Source organism: Plectrocnemia conspersa, unplaced genomic scaffold (genome assembly GCF_051122295.1).
Source record: "Plectrocnemia conspersa isolate PC_06_02 unplaced genomic scaffold, ASM5112229v1 ptg000006l, whole genome shotgun sequence".
Classification (NCBI taxonomy): Eukaryota; Metazoa; Arthropoda; class Insecta; order Trichoptera; family Polycentropodidae; genus Plectrocnemia; species Plectrocnemia conspersa.
In genome coordinates, this window is record NW_028277170.1 from 589,441 (window position 1) to 610,665 (window position 21,225).

Here is a 21,225-nt window from a genome sequence, read left to right on the forward strand (position 1 = left end):
TTAACTGATATACTTTAATGAAATTATATGCTGTTTTAAAATGAATATGTTGGCAAAACGCAAACCTAACCTAATACAAGTCCTAAAGCTAATTATAGTTTTAAAATTTTCATTAGGTCAAGTCCAAAATATTTCTCTCAGTAGAAAATAAGCGGAAGATGAATTACAGACAGATGTCGCATTTCGTATATTGCTCCATGGTTTGTCTGCATTTGGATATTACACTGTTCTAAAAACATGCTAGCTATCCTTATCGATATAACCATGGACTTCTGATATGAGAGTATTAATCAAAATATATTTAAACCAAATTTTGGTCATTAGGAGGGCGCAAAAACAATTATCACTTCTCAGAACTCAAAAATTCACGTCAAAAGCAATAAAATCGTGCCTTCTTGCCGTGAATTCTAAACAGGGACCTTAATGAATAATGCCAAAAAAAATGCATGTCATCTAATAAAATACTATGAATCTAAATGAAATATAAATTTTGAAAATCGACCACTGATTGGCCAACTCTTGGAAAAAGCTAAAATAATGTTTTTGGTTAAAACATCACGAGTATGAGCCGCCGCTGATAATCTCTCTTTTGACGACAGGCAAATACTGACGCACGATTGAAACGCCGTCTGATGCGTGCGTCATCCTGCTTTAGCTCTGTCACAAGCACTTGTGCATCTTGCTCGCACACGTACAAGCAAATCCGTGTGAGAGAAAAGAGGATATACTCACTTATCTTTCTCTTAAGAAATTCTCTGACAAAGCATGTGCGCGATTTGTATCTCTATATTTTTTTTATAGAAAATATTAGTTGAAGGTAATTACAAATAAAATAATTTAAAGTTTAAAATTTAATTGGACTGTAAAATTGTATTGTTTTATAATTAAATATACGAGTGGTTCAATTAGTATCCGCGTTAAGAATGAAGACAGCATTTTTTCAATCTGGTTCCATTTTAGGTGTATACATATAGAAATATTATTAAATAGTAAAACGTCGCCTGAAAGTTTTTGGCCCACTCGGTCCCGGATAATTATACTAATATAATATCACCTGGCATAGGCCCGCCAGCTATAACTCTCACAGTGAAAAATGGCATACTTTGACGCGAGACATCATTGGGCCATTAAAATTCTACTCTAATCGTATTTAGAACACCTTATTTAAAGATACTCAAATATTTTTAATAAAAAAACTTTATTCAAAAACAACATACATATTAATAATTATTACACAATGTATTCGGTCCTGTTAAAATTATTTCAAGAGTTAATAGTTTATACATTTTATAGAAATCTGTTTTGATTGTTGTCTAGCTGAAATTGACCGAGTGTTTATTTGATTTTACAGTAAACTCGAACCGAGCACCCAACGCCTAGAATAAATCTCGAACGGCCTTGAATATCGAAATTCCTGTAGCCGATTGTTGGGAATGTCATATTTAGATAATGTAGGTACATACATATAAAATTATTTATATACAAAAAATAAATAATATCACATGTTTAAAGCGTTGAAAATAAATACATCAAAATGGAAATGTATACAGATTAATTACTTTTTTATCATCACACATTTCTTTCGCTGATCATATTGTCACTGTTTTGATAAAAAAAGGTAAGTCGTATATTAATCAAGATGAATAGATCAAGCCATGTGTTATATAAATCAATAATTACGTTTTGTAAATATGTTTCAATTTATTATAAAGTATTTAAGGTTTTCATTCATGACTTAATTTCATCCACACTAGCAATGATGACTTATCGTATTTTTCACATGGTATAATAACATAATTTATCTAGTAAACTAGCATATTTTCGCAATTGTTTTATTAAGAGTTCAGGTGATAGGTGATTTTCTTAATAGCAACGCATGGGAGCGAGAATTACACAATAGTTCGATTGTCTGGTTTAATTAGTATAATACATTTTTACTATTAATTTAAATATATTATTATAATGCTCAAAGACCATAATACACAAAACATTTTCATTGTTGAAACAAATATAGTGTAAATTAATATTTTCGCCACAAAAATACGACCTGTAATTGGTTTTATTTCATTCATTTATGTGTATTTTTATATTTCGACAATTTTTTGACAAAATAATCAGTTACATATTTATGATTTAATTTTTGGTATAAAAATTGTTAAATATGTTTTTATCACAAAGATTCAAAAATTGATATGTAAAATTAGAAGTTAATTTAGAAACTATTTAATAATGGATATAAAATCAGCATATTTAAAAAAAATTGTACTCTTGCTTGTCATGTTTGTATCGGTCATTTCTTTGTGGTAAGAGGGGTGGGGGAACAGGTTGCTTGCTTCGTTACTTTTCTGTCCCCTAATAGGGGCCTCCAGGCTGGTGGAAGTTGCAATGCATCGGCTCTTGTAAATTATATCATCATCAATGCAAGAAGCGATGCATTTCGATTTCCACCAGCCTGGAAATTTCTACCTCTCTTAGGGGACAGAAAAGTAACGGCGCAAGCAGCCTGTGACCATAATCATCCCGAAATTTACGGGAAGATTATGGTCAACTTCATTGGCATACTAAACCAACAATTTTGCAAGGTAGTCAAAATATTTTAATAAACTACAAGTAATAAGAAGACTAATTTTTAGTGTTAAAATTTTTAAATATGTTTTATCACAAAGATTCAATAATTGATATGCAAAATTATAAGTTAATTTAGAAACTATTTAATAACGGATACAAAATCAGCATATTAAAAAAAATATAACGCTTATAGCCACTAGCTAGAATTAGATATAAAAATGAGGGAAAAACTTTTACATGATTGATAACAACTTAAGTAATAATAAAAATCTGTGTTGTGGCTACCGTTTGTCATGCTAAATGATATATAACAAGATTAACAGAATAAAACTGATTCCAATAAAGGTGAAAGAGTTGATAATAATAATTTTAGCAAGTCATACATTTTGAGAGACTTTTGATTCTGACATTTGATCATGAAAGTGTAAGAAAATTTTATTTCTGAAATATATTTTCATAGTTGTAAAATATGTTTTAACACTTTCTTCTCCATGATTATTTAATTTGGAGTTATAATTATTTTTTGTTAGCAGCAATTCTGAAACAAAATGGCAGAGCAGAGTGGCAAACTAAAATAAATGAAATAATTTTCAAAATCTGTTGTATCCAATATAAATGGCAATTGTTTTGAAAAATATTTTTTTCATTTAAATGTCAATTTAATTTTAAACAAAGTTATAACTTTTTTAAATTACCAACGTTGATTTTAAAAAATGGCGGGTCAGACTGGTTAATGAAGTTATTCTTGTACTCTTGCTTATCATGTTTGTATCGGTCATTTTATTGGGGTAAGCGAGGGGAGGGGAACAGGTTGCTTGCTTCGTTACTTTTCTGTCCCCTAATAGGGGCCTCCAGGCTGGTGGAAGTTGCAATGCATCGGCTCTTGTAAATTATATCATCATCAATGCAAGAAGCGATGCATTTCGATTTCCACCAGCCTGGAAATTTCTACCTCTCTTAGGGGACAGAAAAGTAACGGCGCAAGCAGCCTGTGACCATAATCTTCCCGAAATTTACGGGAAGATTATGGTCAACTTCATTGGCATACTGAACGAACAATTTTGCAAGGTAGTCAAATTTTTTTAATAAACTACAAGTAATAAGAAGACTAATTTTTAGTGTTAAAATTTTTAAATATGTTTTATCACAAAGATTCAATAATTGATATGCAAAATTATAAGTTAATTTAGAAACTATTTAATAACAGATATAAAATCAGCATATTAAAAAAAATATAACGCTTATAGCCACTAGCTAGAATTAGATATAAAAATGAGGGAAAAACTTTTACATGATTGATAACAACTTAAGTAATAATAAAAATCTGTGTTGTGGCTACCGTTTGTCATGCTAAATGATATATAACAAGATTAACAGAATAAAACTGATTCCAATAAAGGTGAAAGAGTTGATAATAATAATTTTAGCAAGTCATACATTTTGAGAGACTTTTGATTCTGACATTTGATCATGAAAGTGTAAGAAAATTTTATTTCTGAAATATATTTTCATAGTTGTAAAATATGTTTTAACACTTTCTTCTCCATGATTATTTAATTTGGAGTTATAATTATTTTTTGTTAGCAGCAATTCTGAAACAAAATGGCAGAGCAGAGTGGCAAACTAAAATAAATGAAATAATTTTCAAAATCTGTTGTATCCAATATAAATGGCAATTGTTTTGAAAAATATTTTTTTCATTTAAATGTCAATTTAATTTTAAACAAAGTTATAACTTTTTTAAATTACCAACGTTGATTTTAAAAAATGGCGGGTCAGACTGGTTAATGAAGTTATTCTTGTACTCTTGCTTATCATGTTTGTATCGGTCATTTTATTGGGGTAAGCGAGGGGAGGGGAACAGGTTGCTTGCTTCGTTACTTTTCTGTCCCCTAATAGGGGCCTCCAGGCTGGTGGAAGTTGCAATGCATCGGCTCTTGTAAATTATATCATCATCAATGCAAGAAGCGATGCATTTCGATTTCCACCAGCCTGGAAATTTCTACCTCTCTTAGGGGACAGAAAAGTAACGGCGCAAGCAGCCTGTGACCATAATCTTCCCGAAATTTACGGGAAGATTATGGTCAACTTCATTGGCATACTAAACCAACAATTTTGCAAGGTAGTCAAAATATTTTAATAAACTACAAGTAATAAGAAGACTAATTTTTAGTGTTAAAATTTTTAAATATGTTTTATCACAAAGATTCAATAATTGATATGCAAAATTATAAGTTAATTTAGAAACTATTTAATAACGGATACAAAATCAGCATATTAAAAAAAATATAACGCTTATAGCCACTAGCTAGAATTAGATATAAAAATGAGGGAAAAACTTTTACATGATTGATAACAACTTAAGTAATAATAAAAATCTGTGTTGTGGCTACCGTTTGTCATGCTAAATGATATATAACAAGATTAACAGAATAAAACTGATTCCAATAAAGGTGAAAGAGTTGATAATAATAATTTTAGCAAGTCATACATTTTGAGAGACTTTTGATTCTGACATTTGATCATGAAAGTGTAAGAAAATTTTATTTCTGAAATATATTTTCATAGTTGTAAAATATGTTTTAACACTTTCTTCTCCATGATTATTTAATTTGGAGTTATAATTAATTTTTAATAGCTGAAATTCTGAAATAAAATGGCAGAGTAGACTAGCAAACTAAAATAAATGAAATAATTTTCAAAATCTGTTGTATCCAATATAAATGGCAATTGTTTTGAAAAATATTTTTTTTATTTAAATGTCAATTTAATTTTAATCAAAGTTATAACTTTTTTAAATTACCAACGTTGATTTTAAAAAATGGCGGATCGGAGTGGCTAATGAAGTTATTCTTGTACTCTTGCTTATCATGTTTGTATCGGTCATTTTATTGGGGTAAGCGGGGGGGGGGGGGGAACAGGTTGCTTGCTTCGTTACTTTTCTGTTCCCTAATAGGGGCCTCCAGGCTGGTGGAAGTTGCAATGCATCGGCTCTTGTAAATTATATCATCGTAAATGCAAGAAGCGATGCATTTCGATTTCCACCAGCCTGGAAATTTCTACCTCTCTTAGGGGACAGAAAAGTAACGGCGCAAGCAACCTGTGACCATAATCTTCCCGAAATTTACGGGAGGATTATGGTCAATTTCGTTGACATACTAAATGAACAATTCGCAACATAGTGAAAAAAAGCCGATAGGCTAGAAGCGTTGGAGATAGAGTAAGGCATGTGCATTATTGTGTCGCCTGTTCAGCCGATAATATTGCTGCTGTAAATGAAAGTGTAGCCGAAGTCCTGGAATTGTCAATTTATCGGCGTTTGCAGCTTTTGGGCGTGAAAGTGTACATTAATATTTTCGCCACAAAAATAAGACATTCAATAATGTATAGCTTTATAGATATAGACAATTATATTTTTGTAAAATTAGTATTAAAATTGTTAAATATGTTTTTACACACAAAGATTTAATAACTTGATATGTAAAATTATAAGTTAATTTAGAAACTACATAGCAATGGAAATAAAATCAGCATATTTAAAAAAAATATTACGCTTATAGCCACTCGCTAGAAATACATGTAAAAATTATAAAAAAAATTGTACATAATTGATAACAACTTGACGCCTAATGCGCTGCACTTTTGCGCGAAAAAACACATATTTTCGCGCGATTGAAAAAAGTGCCATATAATCGCAATCTGCAAATAGTTATATTACTAAAATTACACTAATGATAATTATAAAAGTTGGTGTAGACACTAATCAAATACAATAGCAATGATAATTTCTCAGTCGTAAATATGGGAACACCCAGAAATATAAATCACCAAAACTTAAACAAAGGACGTTTACGAAACTCTACAGAAAGCGATAGTTTTTTTAAGCAATAAATTTTATTTTTATATTGTGAAACACCTTCGAATAATATAATTGACAGAGCTTTTATTAAGAGGCAGGGTTTGAACATATGTCCTAAATGATTAAAAGAAACAGGTAAAATTCAGAAAAGCCGCTCGCATTCAACGTACGAAAGGTTTCGCTAAAATTTGGTCGCAAATGCACTTCCTTCATAACTAATCTATTTCGGGCTACCGCAGGGTGATCCAATTCAGCACTGTAAATCAGACAGTTGTCAATAATCACGCCTGTTCAAAGTGTATGTTAGTTTGCAACAGCACATACAAAATGGATCGCTTAACTTTTCAATTGTTAAAATTGTTCTTGTACTCGTGCTTGTCATGTTTGTATTGGTCATTTTCTTAGGGGGAGGAGGGGGGGAACAGATTGCTTGCTTCGTTACTTTTCTATCCCCTAATAGGGGCCTCCAGGCTGGTGGAAGTTGCAATGCATCGGCTCTTGTAAATTATTTCATCGTAAATACAGGAAGCGATGCATTTCGATTTCCACCAGCCTGGAAATTTCTACCTCTCTTAGGGGACAGAAAAGTAACGGCGCAAGCAATCTGTGACCATAATCTTCCCGAAATTTACAGGAAGATTATGGTCAACTTCATTGGCATACTAAACGAACAATTTTGTATAGTAGTGAAAAAAAATGAAGACTAGAGAAGCAATAAGAAGACTAATTTGTAGTGTAAAATTTGTGAAACATGTTTTTATCACAAAAATTTAATAATTGATATGTAAAATTTAAAGTTAATTTAGAAACTACTTAATAATGGATATAAAATCAGCATATTAAAAAAAAAGAATTAAATTATAACCAATTGCTAGAAATATATGTAAAAATGATAAGAAAAACTTGTACATAATTGATAACAACTTAAGTAATAATAATAATCTGAGAATAAAACTGCTTTCCAATAAAGGTGAAAGCATAATACGAATTTTAGTAAGTCATACATTTTGAGATATTTTTGATTCTGACATTAGATCATGAAAGTGTAAGAAAATTTTGTTTCTGAAATATATTTTTATAGTTGAAAAATATTTATAACACTCTACTTTATGATTATTTATATTGGAGTTACAATTTTTTTAATTGCTGTAATTCTTAAACAAGATGGCAGAGCATACTGGAAAACAACAATAATTGAAATAATTTTCAAAATCTGTTTTATCCAATATAAATGACAATTGTTTTGAAAAAACATTTTTTCATTTAAATGTCAATTTACTTTAAAACAAAGTTATAACTTTTTAAATTGCCGTTTATTTAAAAAAAATGTTGAATCAGGCTGGCTAACCAAGTTATTCAAGTTATTTATATAAGCATTTTTTCAGAATAGTTTCAAGGCAATCTGATTAAAACTATGGCAGTTACCGTGTCTTCCCATAGATAAAAAAGAATTGGTTTTAATACTTTTGTTTATTTCGTATTACCGACTTAAAACTTATGGCTCACGACGAACAATTAAAAATTTATTGGTCAGGGTGGAAAGGGTTAAAAAGGAATCAGTTAATCGATTTTTTTTAAGACTAAGACTCCGCTTTCAATGCTCTGACTCCACAGCCCTGATGGCAATAGATAATATCTAGAGAAGTGTAGGTGATCCTACGTAATTCATTTGCACAAAGGCACTTTATGAATAAACCATTGCAATATGGAAACACCCAAAAATATAAATCACCAAAACTTATACAAAGGACGTTTATGAAACTACAGAAAGCGAAACAGTTTTTTTAAGTAATAAATTTGATTTTTTATATTGTTTAACACTTCCGAATAATATAATTAACAGAGCGTTTATTAGGGGCAGGGTTTGAATATATGACCTAAATGATTAAAAAAAACCCCACATCATTCAGAAAAGCCGATCGCATTCAACGTATAAAAGGTTTCGAAAGAACTTGGGTCTCAAATGCACTTCTTTCACAACTAATCTATTTTGGGCTACCACAGGTGATCCAATTCAGTACCGTAAATCAGACAGCTATCAACAATCACGCGTGTTCAAAGGGTCAAATGTTAGTTTGCAACAACACATACGAAATGGATCGCTTAACTTTTCAATTGCTAAAATTGTTCTTGTACTCGTACTTCTCATGTTTATATCAGTCATTTCTTTAAGGGGGGGGGGGGAGGAGTGAGAACAGGTTGCTTGCTTCGTTACTTTTCTATCCCCTAATAGGGGCCTCCAGGCTGGTGGAAGTTGCAATGCATCGGCTCTTGTAAATTATATCATCGTTAATACAAGAAGCGATGCATTTCGATTTCCACCAGCCTGGAAATTTCTACCTCTCTTAGGGGACAGAAAAGTAACGGCGCAAGCAACCTGTGACCATAATCTTCCTGGAATTTACAGGAAGATTATGGTCAACTTTATTGGCATACTAAACGAACAATTTTGTAAATTAGTGAAAAAAAATGATAGACTAGAGACGTAATAAGAAGACTAATTTGTAGTGTTAAAATTATTTAACATGTTTTTGTCACAAGGATTTAATAATTGATATGTAAAATTATAAGTTAATTTAGAAACTACTTAATAATGGATATAAAAATCAGCATATTAAAAAAATAATTACGATTATAACCAATTGCTAGAAATGTATGTAAAAATGATAAGAAAAACTTGTACATAATCGATACCAACTTAATTAATAATAATAATTTGTGTTGTGGCTACTATTTGTCATGCTAAATGATATATAACAAGACTAACAGAATAAAACTGCTTCCAATAAAGGTGAAAGAGTTGATAATAATAATTTTAGCAAGTCATACATTTTGAGAGATTTTTGATTCTGACATTAGATCATGAAAGTGTAAGAAAATTTTATTTCTGAAATATATTTTCATAGTTGTAAAATATGTTTTAACACTTTCTTCTCCATGATTATTTAATTTGGAGTTATAATTATTTTTTAATAGCTGCAATTCTGAAACAAAATGGCAGAGCAGACTGGCAAACTAAAATAAATGAAATATTTATAAGACCAAGTTCTCGCGTCTTGCCAATATAAATGACTATTGTTTTGAAAAAAAATTATTTTTTCATTTAAATGTATATTATATGACAATCTTTAATTTTTCTAGAATTTTTAACAAAGTTACTATTGTACTCTTGCTTGTCTTGTTTGTATCGGTCATTTCTTTGGGGTAAGTGGGGGGGGGGAGAGAACAAGTTACTTGCTTCGTTACTTTTCTGTCCCCTAATAGGGGCCTCCAGGCTGGTGGAAGTTGCAATGCATCGGCTCTTGTAAATTATATCATCGTTAATACAAGAAGCGATGCATTTCGATTTCCACCAGCCTGGAAATTTCTACCTCTCTTAGGGGGCAGAAAAGTAACGACGCAAGCAACCTGTGACCATAATCTTCCCGAAATTTACGGGAAGATTATGGTCAATTTCATCATCATACTAAATAAACAATTTTGCAAAGTAGTGAAAAAAAAAATGGATAGACTAGAAGCGTTGGAAATAGGGTAAGGCCTATGTATCATTGTAGCGCCCGTTCAGCTGATAATATTGCTGCTGTAAGTGAAAGTGTAGCCAAAGACACCCACAACCCCTAAGCGTTAGAAAATTTAAAAATCAACGTCCGCCAAGTTATAGCCGAGATACTGTCTGAAATGTGTGAAAATTCAACAAAAATTATATCGAAAGGACTGGCTGTTGCAAAAGGTTCAAGAAGCAGCCATTTACTTGATATCCTTAAATTTGTTTTCTTAAAACAGTTTGTAAATTGAAGTTGGACCATCCTATAGTTCAGAACCAAAATAAAATAATAAGTAGCTTGTAAAATGTAGTAGAATTGAAACACTATATATAATACTAGCTGTCGGTATCTCACTGTCATGAGGTACCAAAGCTAGCGAGTGTGTGAATACTTGACCCTCAACTTTTTAGGGTTTAAATATTATTTTTGCTTCGTTCTGATTTTTTTGAATTTATTTATAAATATATGGTATTTCAATTCAACTTTAAAATTTCATTATCATTACATTAGAAGACATAGTTAAACTATATGAAGAATAATAGTTCAGCATAAACAACCATAAAAGAGTTTTGAATTTATTTTTTATAGTGAATTGTACCATATTTAAAACTAATCTAAAAATAAATTGGCGAGTAAGTTGACATATAATGTATGTACATTAAAATATGCATTAAAGAAATGCATATATTAAGGTATATACGCGATGTAATAATAAAGTGTTCCTATTATTGTGTATATCATTGTCATTGAGATAAAAAATCTTATTAAATTATATCAATAATACCAGACTAACAAATTATGCAAAAGCACTTACCACCTGAACAGTTATATATGACTATTTCGAGTTACATTTATCAGATGTTCAAGGCCAATCTTCTGTGGCGTCGTGTATTGTATGCCACACTAATCCCTTCCCAACTGGAGGATGACCTGACGGAAGTAAAACGTGGAAGAAAAACGATCGATTTCCAACTAAACCCAAAAAGATTTTCCAATTTTTTTTCGATCCGAAGTCGTACGGATTCTTATAAACCCCTTTCAGCCTTTTCACCTCGCTGCGGTTAATGTGAGTCTCTATACTAGTCTCTCCCCTGGTGATGAGCTTTCCGTGCCAAACGAGCAAAGAACCTAGAGCGATCAAGACGGCTAGGTTGATGATGGCCATGTAAATAACTGCTCGCCTCATCACAGAGTTGGCCGCTATCTTTTGAGCAAACGTCATCTTCGGAACTGGTAACTTATGTTCTCTCGGTAAAACTATCGTGTCGTACTCGGGAAAACTAAAAACTGGTATGATCGCTCCGGTGTTGTTAACTTTAACTGGATGACCGATCAAGTCGGGATCGTTGGCTGATGCGATTCCAGATTCGTCTCCAATCCATAAAACTTGATAGGCGATGTCTAGACCGGCAACGATTATAAACGTGACCCCGGTGACCATGTAGATCATGTATAGGTAGAAATGTCTTCTGTTGTAATGGCCGACGCAGTTGTTTAGCCACGGACAGTGATGATCCATGCAGAGGATACAGGTGTTGCATACAGAGCAGTGGTGGCTTCTCGGAGGCTTTGGTGTGATGCATTTTCGGCACACACTGGCAGCTTCGACGATCAGTGACGCCTGAAATTATTAAAAATTAGGTGAGTATCAATGAGCCTAAGAATATGTACATACATATGTGGGATGTAACAAAATTTGAGAACACAATAACTATCGTAGGTTTAATAATAATAAAATGAAACTTGCACTAAAAATAGATCTAAAAAAATTCATTACTACGTTAAAAAAAATTTGAAAAAAGTCAAGAGATTAATGTTTTAAAATTTAAATTAAAATAAATAAAATTTTTAAAAATATTTTGTGATTTTAAGGACTTAATATATGTCGTAGTTTAAATCATATAAAAATTAAACTTATTCTAAAAAAAGAACTTGTAAATATCTCGGTTAAATTTGTAAGCCACTCTTACCCGTAGTAAATATAAAAAATATTGTTTATATTCTGTAAAATGTTCAACACGTTATGGTTGCCTAATACATACAAAATAAACGTTATATAAAAATTATTATATCAATGTCAGTGTGATTTTTGCGATTGCAGTTCATTGGGCAGGGCCTCATAGTTAGGAATTTGTTAGTAAGCAATCATAGATCTAAATTTTGATTTTATTAAATTCATATTTGAAAAGATGATTCACAAAAGTATGTGGAAGGAAAAAATGATTTTATCTTATATGCGGTTTTTAAGAATGGAAACTTATTTCACTTGCAAACAGCCTACTAAATAAAAAATTTCGAATGTGTGGAACAAGAAGCAAATAGAGGTATACCTGATTCGCTAAAAAATCAATATCACTCCCCTCTGTGCTGTTGCTATGGACGCACCCTTCTGCGCGTCGCTATGTTGCCGTACATAGCCACGACCCCCACCACTATTTCAACCACGCCCATTGAAACTGGACACAATATTGACGCCATGAAGATGGTGCGAAAACAAACACTTGGAACAATGAAGGCGTTCCTTAAAGCTCTGGCGGCGTCACCAACCCTGTTTGATTAGGACTGGCAGTTGCCGGAAAAAAACAGCTCAGCCATCAACGGAGGTGAAAAGCACTGTTACTTTGAGCCAAACCGGTTTGATTCCGGAGGTGATAAGTAGTAAATGACCGAGAATTCCGCTCGTTATCGTGGAAGTAGCAGGCACACATCTTCAAATGATCGACTTAATCAAGTCGATCATTAACCATAATTTAAGTTGCGTTACACAGCCGTGAGCTGTGCATCACTCGAACTTCGAGCCGTATTAATGGAGGGGGTAAAAGGCCAACGCGCCTTCCATACATTCACTACTGATGATGACAAAACGGTAAGATCTGTCTTGAGACTCTCAAGGCCAGGTGAAGGTGTCGCGATATTTATTAAAAAATCTATTAGGAATTAAAAATAAAATAATGATTGCCGCCGTGTATAATTCTCCCGGAGATGAGTTGTTTCTCGATGCTGTGTTTGGACTTGAAAATTCAGTTGTACTAACTGGAGACTAATACTAAGCACTCGCATTGAAATTGCTCTGGCTCGAATCGATCCGGGACATCGGTTTTTAACTACGTAAATAATACCGTAACAGTAGTATACTTTCTAAACTCACCAACGTATCACCCGACCAATAACATGACGCTGTCAACTCTCGACATCGCATTGGTCAAGGATAACTCTCGAATATCAAAAATGCACTGTATCCAGGCTGTTTTCGGATCACCTCCCAGCGTTTTTTTACACTGGAGGGTGTAGTCGAGATAATCTCTTAGATCTCATTCGATTATACAAAAGCTGATTAGAAAGGTTTTAAAAATAATATTGACAGAAGCATTCCGCCAATGCACGACAATTATAAAATTTCAATCATATAATCGCAAGTTCGATCATAGATAATCGCACGCTGTCATTAAATCGGACGATACTTACCTAAGGTTGTTGGGAAATTCAATAGACGGCATCTGGGCAAAAGTACTTTGACCAGCTGGATGAATCAATACTACAATTTATAGTTTATGATTGTATTAAATACATGATCAAATTATACAGATCAAAAGAACGCGAATACATAGCTCAAATGTATGCGATAACGTAAACGCAGTATTGCATTGGTGTATCGATTATCTCTAATGGGAACATAACCTCACTTTCTTTATAATCGTTAAAATTTCGATTTATGAATGAATTAGTACTTTTTGAAAATCACTAATCATTATTATTGAGCTTAAATTTTGTTTACGCGGTTCAATGATCAGTTTGTAACATTTTACAGAAGTTTTACGATAACCATGACAGCTACGAGCCGACAGCGCAATAAGAGGCGTCACCCGAGCAGTGCTGCCATATGAAAAAAATCAATAGTTCAACTCGTCGATTTAACGTCTAAAAATTATTTTAACATTTATTATATATTAAAACAAAATTTAAGCATTTTATTACAAATAAACGCCTAAATAAAAAAATAAAATATTTTCAAAAGAAAGGTAAAAGGGTAAGTTTATTAATATACTTATATATCAATATTATACATAAAAAATAAGCGTTTAAAAATCAATAATATAAAAAGATCACCAAATAAATGTGATCCAACTACAGTCTAACGTTTTTAAAAAAACACAAATTTAAGCATATCTTTAGATTTTTTATTAATCAAACATTTAAAATATTATCAAGTTATTTGGCGACCCATACAAAATCTAAGTTTGCCCCCCCCCCATATTAATACTTTAATAACTCATTACATGAGCTTAAAAATATAATTCAAATTAAATTAATCTAATATTTTATTTGACACGATACTATTTTTTGCGATTGTGGGTATTTAAGAATTTGTAGTTTTTTTCGTCGCGATTTTTTACGCGTGAAATAATTTAAAGAGTACACGGTAGGTGTACAAAAAACTAATCTCCTTGGTGAAACTCACAATGAGAAATGTCAAATGCCAAGTGAGAGTACAAAATTATATATTAAAGCCTTTGCGAACACTACAGCCTACGACAGGGCGATGCTCTAGCGTGCAATCTGTTCAGCATTGCCCTAGAAAAAGTAATCCAAGATATAACAAGCAGTGTAAAATAAATCGATACGAATCTTCGCCTGCGCTGATGACATAGATATAATGGCGAGATCAAAACACTGATAGAAGTTTTTAAAGCCATTGAATCATTAGCCAAGAAAATTGAAGATCAATGAAACAAAAACAAAATACATGTCGGTTATGCCTAGTTTGAGGAGCCAGTATCCTGAAAATCTCGTAATGAACGAGTACACTTTTAAGTGTTTCAGTGATTTCATATACCTCGGAATCCTGTTAACAGCTACAAATGATGTCAGCAAGGAGATCAAGAGACGTGTAGTGTGAGCAAATAAATGCTATCTTAGCATAATAATACAAATCAAATCATGGACGCTAACTCGTCATACAAAACACTGATCAGACCAGTTCTGACATACGGTTCAGAGAGCTGGATACTTACAAGGGCTGACGAAAGGCTGCTTGACATATTCGAGAGGAAAGTGCTCCGCAGGATATATGGCGCTATATACGAGAGTAACGAGTGGCGTATACGAAACAATCGGAAGCTATACAACCTCCTCCAAGAAAAGAATGTCTCCACCTTCATCAGAGTTGGAAGACTCCAGGAAAGAAGTTGGAAGAAAAATATGACTAACCAGTGAATGTTCGGTTTATATGAAGTTTAAAAAACGGAATAGCGAATTTGACCTAACCGGCGAACGGTTGATGATGCTCGATTTATATAAAGTTAAAAAATATGGAAGTGTACCTAGCCAATCAATGACTGGTATATATAATATTTAGTCGTTTAATAGCGAACTTAATCTATGTAGGATTACCGTCGGTGATCTCCTCTCCATACTGTTAATCTTTCTAATATTTTTTCAATCATGCTTTTATTGCTTTACAGCTAATCACTTAGGTCAGCGCATCAGCGCGAAAAATAATATCAGATTTCGGCTATATCTTGGCGGATGTTGGTTTTTAGGTGCTCAAACATTTCGGGTTTATCCCAGACATCGCATTGGTCAAGGGTAACTCAAATATCAAAAATGCACTGTATCCGGGCTGTTTTCCGATCACCTCCCAGTGTTTTTACAGTGGAGGGTAAAGTCAAGATAATCTCTGAGATCTCGTTAAATTAACAAAAGCTGATTAGAAAGGTTTTGAAAATAATATTGAAAGAAACATTCCGCTAATGCACGACAATTATAAAATTTTGGACTAAAATAATAGACGACGATATAAATAACCTTTTATCTGTAATCGAGCAGGTAAAAAATTGCTTATGTCCCTACGTGTAAATGCATATTAAATAAAATCGTATCTACACCGTAAATACTAAATTCAAAAATAAAATACCAAAAATATGCCAAAAAAGTAAAAAACTGCAATTAAAAACATTAATAAAGTAACCCACCTAATTCGCATTAAAATATAAAAAGTAAAAAACGACAACTAGACGCGTAAACTAAAAAAAATTCACTCCACAGATAATTTTCTTTGGAAAATAACGAAATCGATCAAAACATACATTCAGAAATTCCTCCGTTAAAAACTGGGAACAGCGTGGCCAATACTAGCCAGGAAAAAGCGCTTGTTGGCGAGTGCTTTTGCTACATCATATGTGCATCAGTCACGAGTGCAATTCAAAAAACTGAAAATTAGTTTTAGATATAAATTCAATTGACAATGTTACTTCCTTAGAAATTTTAAATATCACCAAGCAGCTTAAAAACAAAAAAAGCCCGGGACTTGATAGACAACTCCCATTTAAATGCTTTCACTTCTTATCAAACATTTTTAATTCGGGCATATCTCTTGGGTACTTGACAGGAAATACATAGAGAGCGAAGCAAGGAAAAAGCCAGTAAGCTGACTATGATAAAGTGGCGCGAGCAATGGGACGCCTCCACCAAAAGGCGGTAGAGGCGAAGACTCATCGTGGACCTAGAGGCTGCCCACACGCTCTTTAACTGCCCAGCATGGACAGAGGAAAGAAGCAACATAAAAGAAGCTCTTGGCGAAGAGCATATCTACTAGAGGGCTTGGTCCCATTCATGCTGAAAGATGCAAATTCATGGTCAGCTTTGAAGCAATTCATATTGTGCGTGATTTCTGCCAAAGAACGGGACAAGGAACCAGAAAAGGCACCTTAAGACTTGAACAAAGGTTAGCTAAAACGTAAAACATATTGACCACTATCCAGACCTTTCTGACAGAAATACAGCATGAATCAGGAGGCAAGAACCGAGCATAACGGGTTGCCAGCACATGAAAAACTAATTCCCCGCACTTGTTTTTTAAATTAAATTTTTTAACTTATTTTACACTAAGCAAAAGCAGATACTTATATTTTATGTACATAAAAGAAATCAGTAAAGCAATTTACAAATATATCAATAAGATATATGTATATATCTATAGTCCATCCAAGATGTCAACGCTCATCATCGTTGTGTTGGAAATAAGGGTGTGTGTACGCATGCGTGCATACATACAGTTTTCTGCGAATTTGTTTACACCGATATGAGAATGTTACCAATACTAAATCATGGCTGTTTTAAGAGTAAGGTGATCATACGTTGGAAATTGAATTAAAAATTATAATGTGTTATATTTTTAATATAAATTATTGTCATGTTGTGTAATTTTGTAATCAATAAAACAATTCCTGTAATATTCTATTGACATTTTATTGAATATTATATTAAACAGATATTCAATCTAGAGGGATTCCAAAACTGCTATCATGTTTTTGTGTTAAATAAATAAGTAAGAAAGTGATATTTTACATTTTTCTCAACAAATTAAATTAAAAAAGGAAAAATGAATTGAACGTATAATTTCACATGATCACCCTATTATATTTCTCATCAATACTGTAAGCGCTCACATCTTGGGCGGACTGTACATCTGTCTCAGATGTTTGGGAATTTTTTCGCATGCTGGTACAATGAAAACATCAAAGATCAAACTAAATACACAAGAATGCAAAGTTTTGAGCTAAAACCACTGGACCAAATTGATTTTTTTTCATGCTGCTATCCCCGTGGGTTCCGATTTTGTATGACACCCGAGAAGCTTACCTTTATTTTCGAACTGGTGGTTCGTCTTTTAAATTTTAAAGATAAACCGTAAGTACAAAAGGTGCCTCTTAAACATTTTAAAATAAAAACTCAGAATATTTCCATAGTTAATTAATTATTTTAAAGTGAATTCGGCGCCATATGGTATGTTAAATAAAAAAAACTTTGTACTATTTATTTATTTTAAATAAAGCTTGAGCGAAATGTGTTTTTTAATTTACCACAGCGCCTTCAACTATTTTAACAAGTCCTCAAAACCCTCGTCAAACATTCTATGGGTATGTAATCAGTATGTTTAATCGCTATAATAGACATCAATTTCAGAGATTTATTACCTCTTTTGTGAATGTCAAGAGTAGAAAGTATAGGTCTAACGAGAAATAAATTACTCTGATTGAAAATATACTTCTCTTACTGCTTTTATTGAGAATGGGAGTCACTTAGTTTAAGAAACATCTTCGTACTATAAGATCCGAATCAAAGTTAAAGTAAGTAATTAAATTAAAATATATTTACCTCAGGCGGATTACCAGGATGTGTAACGACTGCTTTGTAGTAGTGAAAGCTAATGTTGATCAGCAGCCAGTGTCCGAATATAAGCAAAAATACGGTCGTCGTTTGATTCCTCTCCCACCAATAAGGCAAACCCAACCAATACGCAATAGCCACGACCGTGGAAGTCAAAAAAACGACCATGAATACAAAAAACTTTCCCAAAACTCCTACGAAATTATCCACGAACCAAAATATAGGTTCTAAAAGCGTATCGGTAACATAGTTTGAATTGGCGTGTTGATTGTATGTCAGAGAGTTTAACGTTAATTTGCATTCGGACCAGGAACGATTTAATTTCAATCTGAAAAATATAAATATATAATTAAAAGAGTAAATTTGTTATGTTAAATCGCGAAATTTAACATATATACAGAATTTATATATGTATATATAATCGCACGCTGTCATTAAATCGATACTTACCTAAGGTCGTTGGGGAAAGTCAACAGACGGCATCTGAGCGAAAATATTTTGACCATCTTTAAAGAGCTGGATGTATCAATACTTCAATTTATGGTTTTTGATTGTAATAAATAATGATCAAATTATACAGATCAAAATAACGTGAATACATAGCTCAAAGGTATGCGATAACATAAACGCAGTATTACTTTGGTGTATTGATTATCTCGTATGAGAACATAACCTCACTTTCTTTATAGTCGTTAAAATTTTGATTTATGAATGAAGTAGTACTTTTTGAAAATTACAAATCATTATTATTGAGTTAGAATTTTTGTTTACGCGGCTCAATGATCGGTTTACAATATGTTAGAAAAGATTTACGATAATTTTGTTTGAGCTACGTGCCGACAATGTGACAAGAGGCGTCACCCGAGCAGTGCTGCCATATGAAAGAAAAATCAATAGTTCAATTCGTCGATTTAACACGTCTAAAAATTATTTTAACATATATTATTATTTAAAAAAAATAATTTAAGCATTTTATTACAAACTTCTAAATTAAAAATAAGATATTTTCAAAGGAAAGATAAAAAAGATAAGTTTATTAATATTCTTATATATCAATATTATAATTAAAAAATAAGCGCTTAAAAATCAATACTATATAAAAAAAATATTTTCATTTAATTTTAAAAATAAATTCACAAAATAAAGGTGATCCAACTACAGTTTTTTAACGTTTTTAAAAAAACACACAAATTTAAGCACATTATTTTTTATTAATCAAACATTTTATGTATTCCATTAATTATAAAAAAAATATTAAGAGAACTATTCAGTAAGGCGAATAGTAAAGGAAAGTTGATTTGGAAGCTGGAATGTTATGAAAAATTAGTAAACATAACGATATTATAAATAAAAAAACATGGCAACATTCAATTTATTTAATTATATTGCTGGAATCAACAAGATAGCTGCATATTATTTTTATTACAAATAAATTCGCATACATATTTCGTTGGTTGAAAAAACGAGTGCAACAATTGTCTGTTGTGATTTGCAATCCTTGATACTTAGACTGGGCTCCATTGAGGAAAGGTCAGAGAGGGACTAAAGTGTGAGCATTTAAAAGCAAATTTAAAAAAAATTTATAGCACTATTTTGGATAACCTGAAGTGATTTTAATTTAAATTTATTTGCAAATCCCCAAACGCAAGACATATACATATGTTGGACGACTATGAATATATGCATAATAAATGTTTGATCTAGTTTTATACGATAATATATTTTGAAAGCTATATAAAATTTTTGCCACTGGTAATATTTTTTAATTATATAAGAAATAAAAATTATATAAAAATTTAAAATTTCATCTAAAAATAGACATAAGAATTATATATTATCACTTTTTGTAAATAGAGAATTATTTAGAGTGATTGTAATACCAAAATTATCACTATATATCATATATTATACTTGTTTTTTTTTCATTAATTGTTAATCTCATCAATTCACCAATATGGATAAGATCAGTCAGCACGTTTCTTTGCATGTTTTTATATGTTTTAGAGTTATATACTAGCACTGTATCATCAGCATACACTTCAACCCTTCCTGTAAGTTTACATAGGAATAAATTATTTATGTATTGATTAAATAATAAATGTCCCAAAAATAGAACCCTGTGTAATTCAATACTTAAACACCTCACATTCGCTTTGTGTACCATTTATTACAACTACTTGTTGTCTATTATTTAAATTGCTTTTTATTAAATTTAGCGTTGTTCTTGATTTATTTAGAAGTGTCCCATTATTTTAACAAATTAGATGCATGTTTATGGAAAAATATAAGGTAGCAAATGACTTTCAAAATAAATAAATACGAAAATATGATGCACGCGTTCCAAGATACACAATGTTAAAGAACGAACCATCCTGTCGTCGGTTTTAGCGAAAGTGCACTTTCGCTAATGGCTTATTCTACGAAAAAAACACATTTATTTTTCAATGAAATAAAGCTTGTAAGAAGCAAACTTAGCTTAAATATATAATTTTATTCGAATTTATGTTCAATAACTATCTGTTGTATATGATTCTTAGAACAAATTCGACGTTCATCTAGATCGGAGTCGTTACATTGTTTGTTTTGTGTAGAATTGCATGTAAATTAAATCACCAGATTTAAGATCAGCTGCAATTGAATTGATTTGGAAAATAATGGAACATTTTAAATACGTAATATATGGAATTTATTGTATATATGTACAATAGTTAATAATGTTTGAACGAATTTAATATACATAAAGATCAGAACCGTATCAGTGTTTGTTTTTTTCGAATTTGCATATAAATTAAATATAAATAATTTAACCGCCATAGAATTATTGAACTGATTAAAATATCATTTTTGCATTTAAAAATGACAAATACATTTATTTTAATTTTTTTAAAATTTATTTGCTTATTTTCAATCTATCTATACATAATCAATAAGTATTTTATTATTATTATGATATTGTCATGTAAATAAAAATCCCATTGATTGCATCTTCATAATTATTATTACAGAATCTAATTTATTTTATATAATACTAATTTATTTGTTTACTTATTTACTATTTGACATGTCTGTCAAGTATAAAACTAA

General features: G+C 31.6%; 1 protein-coding gene across 2 annotated transcripts; it reads right to left on the reverse strand.

Annotated features, from left to right (window-relative positions):
• Window positions 1–1,181: 1,181 nt before the first annotated feature.
• LOC148233985 (palmitoyltransferase ZDHHC16A) lies at window positions 1,182–19,017 on the reverse strand. 2 transcript variants are annotated; one of them, XM_088187841.1, is made up of 3 exons: window positions 18,592–19,017; window positions 18,130–18,469; window positions 1,182–11,593 (listed from the first exon to the last, which is right to left on the reverse strand). In XM_088187841.1, exons 1-3 carry the CDS (start codon window positions 18,645–18,647, stop codon window positions 10,835–10,837), a joined length of 1,155 nt encoding a protein of 384 aa, XP_088043967.1. In that variant the 5' UTR covers window positions 18,648–19,017; the 3' UTR covers window positions 1,182–10,834. The 2 variants fall into 2 exon arrangements, 1 of the variants encoding a protein (XP_088043967.1); XR_015810003.1 differs by lacking the exon at window positions 18,592–19,017 and adding an exon at window positions 13,438–14,544 and having other exon boundaries at window positions 11,457–11,593; window positions 18,130–18,270.
• Between the last annotated feature and the right edge of the window lie 2,208 nt (window positions 19,018–21,225).

Coding starts and splice junctions, on each gene's coding strand:
- LOC148233985 (XM_088187841.1), bottom strand. CDS start 18,647: ATGGTCAAAATATTTTCGCTCAGATGCCGTCTGTTGACTTTCCCCAAC. Junction 18,470..18,591: donor ACTTTCCCCAACGACCTTAG/GTAAGTATCGAT, acceptor TATATTTTTCAG/ATTGAAATTAAATCGTTCCT. Junction 11,594..18,129: donor ATCCTGGTAATCCGCCTGAG/GTAAATATATTT, acceptor TAATAATTTCAG/GCGTCACTGATCGTCGAAGC.